At 34.8% G+C, this 7,555-nt stretch overlaps 1 protein-coding gene across 1 annotated transcript; it reads left to right on the top strand.

Moving 5' to 3' along the window:
- The first annotated feature begins 316 nt into the window (after nucleotides 1-316).
- On the top strand, nucleotides 317-6,695 carry CMC2 (C-x(9)-C motif containing 2). Its single transcript, XM_008936737.1, has 3 exons — nucleotides 317-397; nucleotides 4,400-4,471; nucleotides 6,621-6,695. Exons 1-3 carry the CDS (start codon nucleotides 317-319, stop codon nucleotides 6,693-6,695), a joined length of 228 nt encoding a protein of 75 aa, XP_008934985.1.
- Nucleotides 6,696-7,555: the final 860 nt, after the last annotated feature.

Here is a 7,555-nt window from a genome sequence, read left to right as displayed (position 1 = left end):
GCCCTGAAAATAAAAACCCAAATGCATGCTTATGTCCATGATAGTAAAGAATATAAACTTCTAGTTAACTTTTAACTTTTAGGCTGTATAGAGGAACAGGTGTGTCCTGGTTTTAATTACTTTAACTGTGTAATATAAATGATACTTATTAAGCTGCATTTTGATATAAAATATTTCTTATTAAAATAACATTGTGTGATAAAATCTTAACTGGTTAATCCAAACTTTCTAGTTACACTTTCATATTTTAATGTTTGCAGGTGGAAGTTTTCTCAGATACTTGTCATTATACCACTAAAATTATCCTGAACTGAAGATGCATCCAGACCTGTCTCCTCATCTGCACACTGAAGAATGTAACCTCATTATCAGTCTGCTCAAGAAATGTCACAAGGAGGTAAGAAGTTTTGAGCAAAGAGCGGGTGGGTTGGGGAAATGAGTGTCAGAAAAATTAGTGAGAATATTATATGATCATAGAGAGAAAAATCTCCTCTAGGCAGAAGAGCCATGTTTTCACTGAAGAGGTATCTGACAACTGTGTAAAGTTTTGCCCGTGATTTCATTAGGAAATAAAACATGCCTTAAACTTTCCTGTGCTACAGCTTGACACGTATGGACCTGTTTTAAGAATTGAAATAACTTCTGCATCTTTTAGGACTGTGTACCCCTCAAAAAAAAAAAAAAAGCCCTCTTTTAGTATGCTCACAGCATTTCCATATTCCAGCTGTCCACTGGGCAGATGCTTCAGTCAATTTATAAGCAGATGTGTTGCCAGGGATCAGGACGTGCAGCATGCCTTACATCCAGAGCTTGGAGAGCTAAATGCAAATTACTGTTTGACTTCCATCTTCTTCATAAGCACCTGCCCAAGGATCTAAAATACCCAATTGTCTTCAGGCTTCTCAAACGCTCTTCCTTGCTTCAAGAATATAGAATCTTCATCTCACTTGTTTAAAAGCCTTTATTTTTCATTCGCTCTGTTGCAAACCTCTAGATATAGAAGCATCAGCCCCTGCAGTGAAAGCTATCTACAGCAGTGTTGTTAATTATTTTCCCAGTTCTCTCATATACTCTGAATAGATGCTCTGTACAGTTATATTTCTGTATTAGTGCATAAAAAGTTCAATTTCATCATTTCCACTGAAACAAAAATATATTTAAATGTTGAATGTGCAATCTACAGTATTTTCACTGCCATGTTCAGATGTGATGTTTATACTTTCGTAATGCTGTTATCCATACATTCTAAGACAATGCATATTAGCTTTGTTGTTTTGAGCAGGATTCTAAATTTTTCTTTGTAAAATTCATTACAGAAAGAGAAACAAGGCTGGTAATACATGAAATGTGAAAGAAGACATTTTGCACGAAAGAGATTTTTTTTCAGATTTTAAGGTAGTAAAACTAACAGGTAAAAAATCCCTTTGTGGTACTACACTTTCTAAATTACACCAATGAAGGAAGCAGAGTTTTAATGCTAAAATTCACTTGCAATGAGTATACTATACTGGGCTGTTTCAGCAACACTTAGTTGTTTTTTATTGTCCATCTCATAGGTAGTACTTCCCATGTAATTGCTTGGCTTCCTATGCACTAAGTTTTTTAAACCTAAGATACAAAGTTCTTTTACAGAACATCCTCAAGCTTTTAAACTAAAAGTGCTGTTAAGTGTAAAGAGTTATGCTTTTCTTCTGAGTTCTAAAATTTTAATTTGCTTAAAAATGCTTTAGGTAATTTGAGAGATTTTAGAGGCTTTTTTTTTTTAAGCAACTTTAGTGTTGTAATTTAGCTAAAAGTCTTCAGTAGGTAGAATTAAGTGGGAAGAACTTCATGTACATTAATTACTATAGTATCAGAAGGATTGCCAAATAAAAGGCCTATCAGTTAAGAGGAGAGTAAAACTTCTATGGGCAGTATCATTAAAATGTTGTCATCACTTTTTCATACTTGTGAAAAGAAATCCAATCAAGAAAGAAAATACACCAGATTTGTCATGCTTTTTTTTTTTTTTTCCCCATAAAAATGAATGTTAACATACAAGTATTGTAGGATTTCTATATAATGTAGCTTATTAGGCTGCCTTGAGTTTAAGAGGGGACAAGAACTGAAAGGTGTACTTGAATTCCTTGGCAGCAAGTGATTCAAAGCAATCTTGTTGCCAGTTTGATTTAAGAAGGCACTAGGATCAGCAATAATAGTCATGCACAGGATTATATTCTCCTGGTTTTGTTTGAAGTTGATCTTGACATGAAGAAGAATTGCTTTCGTCAGCCTGGTGCTCAGCCATGGGAGGGTGTTTGTCTAGCAGTCACAGAACAGAAAGGGTGGGGATGGCTTCTTTCACACTAGTGGAAAGGAAGCAATACCTTTACATGTAAAATTCAAAGGGAATGTACCTAATTATTCTTTTAAAATTGAAATCACTGAAATCTGTACAGTCAGTGATCATAATCAATTTTATCAGTGACTACCTGCTCTTTTGTTATAATGCCAAAATGTCCTAGGAACCTTCATCTGCAGTTTAAATTAGCCTTTCTGAGACATGAAAAGAATTATTCTTTAACTGGGTGTCCTGTGTATGTATTTTCACAAAAATCAGTTAGATTTACTTTATTCCTAATCTAGAGCTTGCCCATTATATAAAGTTTTGCATCTATTGAAGAGATGTTAATGAGATTCCTATTTTATGTCTTTTTTTTTTTTTTATAACAACTCCACTCTGGTGCCAAGTGCCTGCTTTAAAGAGCCTAATTTTTATAGGTGGCAGCTGAAAGAAATGCATTTTGTCTTGTGGTGTTATCACTATAATAGACCTAATAACTATTTTTGAGAAAATTATTCTTCTTTTCTTATAAAATGAGCCAAAATGTTGATGGCTTAGGACTCTGGCTAAATAAGTAGATTCAGCTCACTGTATGCACTAGTAAGAGTGGAGTTAGCTTGAAATGTGAGTGCTCACCTTGAAATTTAACATGCAGGTATGGGAATAGAATATAAAACTAAATCTGTATTAGATAAAATGAAAATGCTGTAAAAGCAAGATCAGCTTGCTGTAAAGTGACCATTTATCACATGCAACTGCTTCAGAGTGTCATCTGATGCCCTTCATAAAGCAGAGAGGTATAAACAAGCTAATTATAGCACTGCCATAGTTAAGTGTTTGTCATAATCTTTATTAGCCCACTCCTACTTTCAGTCATCTTCTATTGGCTGAAATCTTGTCCACTGTTTGAATTCTTAGTAGTGCTCCTGTATTACTTGAATAAGCACAAACCTGTCTGGCTGCTCCTCAGCTCTGGAAACCCAGATGGATTTCCCTCTGAAATATGGAAGTGACTCCATTGTCATCTACTTTGTTCTTTGTGGTTTTGTTTTTTTTTTTTTAAGTTCATTAGTTCTCTAAAAGAATAATCAAGTTGTCTGTATTGATTGCACAACTATAAATATCTACTAAAACCTCCACTGCTTCAGGTCTGCATTGTTTGGATGCTCTGCTACTAGATTGTGCTACGAGATTCTGTGGCATGGTAGGAAGCCTCACTCTAAGAAAAGAGTCTTTGTAGAAGAATGCATTCTGAGAGTGATTGCTTGGCTGGTACTATGAAGTTGCTTCAGGAAATCCTGGTTAAGAGGACAGATTTTTATGGTGAATGTCAGCAGGTTGGCTGGGTAATGCCTTCAATGCTTGCAGTTTTTCAGAAACTAAGTTACACTTAAGTATGCATAAGGCCCACAGTTGAGCTGTGTCATAAAGATGGTAAAAGTATCTTGTTAACCTCAAGATCTGGAGAAATGTAATCCCTTGGTTTTTATACTGGGTCTGACACTTCAGTCATTTAAGCCTAATGCCTCCATCTTCTGAACCAACAGCACATTCTTCATGTGGTTGGGATGATGGAGCATCAAGTCCTTTGATTTTCTAGGTCATGAAGAAATAATGAAAGCTAAAGCACAGAGGACATTGCCTCCAGGATGCCTGTAGCTCTCCCTACATCTTTTTATCTCACAAATTGGAGTTCAGAATATTTATTGGTTTTGTACATTATTCAAGCTAGTGTGAGTGAAAGTTGTAAGACTGATTCCTAGATCCAATAAATGTATGTTCTGCATTTAGACTTCGTAGCTTCCATCTTAAGTGTCCTATTTTAATCTGGTTATACAACATGGTGAGTACCTTCAACTTTCAGCAGGGCAAGGGTGGTTCAAAATGAGGTTCAGGAGTAGCTCTTACTTCCAGCTGCTCCATAAAAAAGTTACAAAGCATCCTTTTTCAGAAAAAGAGAAAAGGAAAAGAAGACCAGAATATGTTGCAAAGAAGTGACTTTTAAGAAATTTATATCTTCCAAGGAAGAAACCTTTGAATTGTAAATTTTTTTTTTTTTTTTCCCTAATTTATCAGCACAACGTTTTGAAATTTTTTGGCCACTGCAATGATATTGATCGTGAGATGAGGAAGTGCTTAAAGAAAGAGGTAAGAAGCAAATCTACTCTAAGTTAAATGCTTAATAAAAAAAAAAAAAAGAAAAAGGCCCTAGGATAGAAATAGAGTTGCTTTTACTAAGTAGTACAAATCAATAAATAGGCCTTGAAAGTTAAGCATGTTTTGGAGTGGGCATTTAAGACCAAATTTAAACTTCTTCTGATAAATTTGTCAGGTAAAATCTGGCTTTAACAAATGTCATGGTCTATTTTTGGATATACATAAATAGGCAAACACACATTTTAACCAAACAGATACTGCAAGTAGGAACAAGCACTTCAGAAGCAACATACTGCTTCTGATTTTCTTTTTTTTAATACTGATATTGGCACAGAATAGAAATTACAGCAACAATTGTCACTTCTGAATGAGTAACACTACTAAAGTCAGTTAGGCCCTAAATAAAAATATTGCTGCTTAGGACCTACTCATTGTTGTACTACATCTGGAGATACCAAGGAAGGGAAGACTCCAGGAGTTTAAGCAGATTAACAAACTAATGGGCATATCCTCAGAAGAGTATCAGCTGGTCTTTCTATTTGTGGTTGTCATGCCTACATGAGAGAACAAATAAATAAACTTGTTCACATGCCTTTTAACCTGAAATTGTACGTACTAATTTTGACATAAATTTCACAATCATTTCTTAAAAGGGAAACTTCAAGTGCGTGATTGCCAGAACAGTTTGGGCCCCTCTTTTCCCTCTGTCAGTCTATGGGAATTCATTTCATCTGTTTGTATCAAATACCTCTTTCTTTTTTTTTCTCTGTAGAAATTGTAGTACAGATCTGGAAAATAATAAAGTTGCAAAAGAGGTTCTTGATGGCTATATTTGTCTGCCTTCTTAAAATATGGCTACATCAATATGCCATTACTAGGAAGCTCCTGAAAGGCTGCTCACAAGTATAGAATAAAGGTACAGATGGAGCTTTGAAGATCCATTGTTCTCATTCTATGTAAAAACCTGGATGAATTATTGAAATATTAAATATTGACATGGGAAAAAGTTAAACATTTGATAGATGTTAAGTAATGTTTTGGGCTATTATTTCAGTTATAAACCAATCAGTACAATGAGGAAAAACTGCAAATCCTTTCCAAAAATCTCTCTTCTTAGTTTTTTGCATTATATAGATAATTGAGTGTTTTTGTGTTATCTGAGTTTTTAGATGTGTAGATGTTGTGCTGAGGGACATGGTTTAGTGGTGACCTGGCAGTGCTGGGTTAACAGTTGGGCTCGATGACCTTGAAGCTCTCTTCCAACGAGAATGATTCTATGATTCTATTCTTTATACCAATTATTAAAAAAGTCAACAAATATATGCTCTAACTTAGGCCAAGAATAATTTGCTGCTCCTGAATACATACCAAATCATGTATTGATTTAAAATTTTTTTCATTTCTTTTAGCCATGAAGAGGTTTCCTTTTTGGCTGCAATAGAATAAACATAGGGTCTTAAGGGTTTTGCTAGTGCAGGGGCATGCTGAAAGCATGGTCTTCTTATGCATAAATCTAAGTTGTGAAGACTTTCTTGATTCCATTGCACACTGGAGTCCCATCTCTGTTGTGTTTCTTTTTAAAACATTAAAAAACCCCAAATGCCCTACCCTCATTCAACCCAAATTTGCCTTTGTTCCTTTCATCTCGGTACACCACTTTATCTGTGCACATAACTAATGACCAGGATCAAAAATAGACCCAGTCTATGATGACAAATTCATGTTTCAGAAGGCAGACACATTTACATTAATCAGTGTCTTTTAAAAGGAAAAGAGCTGGACCTGTGCTCTACAATAGCACTGATGCAGCTTTTTTTCCTACTTCATGTGTGAAGCATAGCTGTTGTACATAAGATGGCTGTATAATTAAGTTCCTTCATAAGATTAACTGAATATTCTTTATTAGAATGTTCTAATACTGCTTAGCCTAATAACCTCTAACTTAGGAACATGTACTTTAATCAAATAAATGTTCATTTTTTAGTAAAAAAGAACCAATATATAAATATTAACAAGAACTGCATTTCTAATGCATCAGTCAAAGATCCTGTTTCTGTTCCTGAGTAATAAATGCTTTCTACACTTTGACTTGTCTATTTAATGATAACAGCTGATCTATTCATTTCCTTATCTCTTCCAGTTTGAAGAAAAGAGGGCCAGGAACCAGGAAGTGCGACGGCAGCTAATTAACAGTCACAAAAACTCAGAGAAGTAAGCTGGGCGGTAGCTGGACAGCTGCATCTCAACAGGGACACTCAGCTGAAGGTTGACAGAATGCTTCTTTCTCATCACCAATGTCTGTGAAATCGTGAAAAAATAAAGGCATCTAATACATGCTAATTCCCAGCAAAGTAAACAATGTGGAAAAAATGAGACATAATAAATGATCACTCACAACTTAATTTTTGATCTCTAAAAGAAAACTATTGTTGGATGTCTTTGTCGTGGCATAGCTTTATTATGGTTGTTAATTAATAAGGAATTTGGGGGAGTGGAGTATTTATTATGTATTTAAGGCTGCTGTATTCCCTGTCTTCCATTGAGTTAAATGTGTTTCTTTGTGTTTAGCAGTTTCTCTTTCATATCTTGTGTGTTTTTTTTTTTTTAACTTTTGCTTTTTTTTCTCTTTGCAAAACCCTGAATTACTTTTTCTATCACTCTTTGTAGTCTTGTGATAACACTGCTTAAATGAGTTTTTTACTCAAATTAGCAAAAAGAAATTTTAAACAGATGCAGCTTGAAATTGGAAAATTGCCTATCAGGTAATAATTGGACTTCTAGTATTTTGTTTGAGCTAAATGATGAAACTACTGTCTTCCACTGAGAAGATTAAAAATCCTTTCTGCCAACTGTACATACAGTGTAGATTGTTGCAAGACAAGTTTTTCTTCATATCAAAAGCAAGTGGCTTTAGAAATTCAGAATGGAACATTTCCTGGGATTTACAAAGCTTTGCCTTGATTTTTGTTGAGTACAATCAATGTGTGCTGAGTGATTTTTGAAGAGGAGTGCTGCCAAAATTTCAAACTAAATAGTTCTTCCACATACTCTGCTACAAAGGTGAAGTCAAGTTAT

Source organism: Merops nubicus, unplaced genomic scaffold, assembly GCF_000691845.1.
Source record: "Merops nubicus isolate BGI_N331 unplaced genomic scaffold, ASM69184v1 scaffold37313, whole genome shotgun sequence".
Lineage (NCBI taxonomy): Eukaryota > Metazoa > Chordata > Aves > Coraciiformes > Meropidae > Merops > Merops nubicus.
Note: the sequence above shows the minus strand (reverse complement) of the source record. Positions and strands in the feature narration are given on the sequence as shown.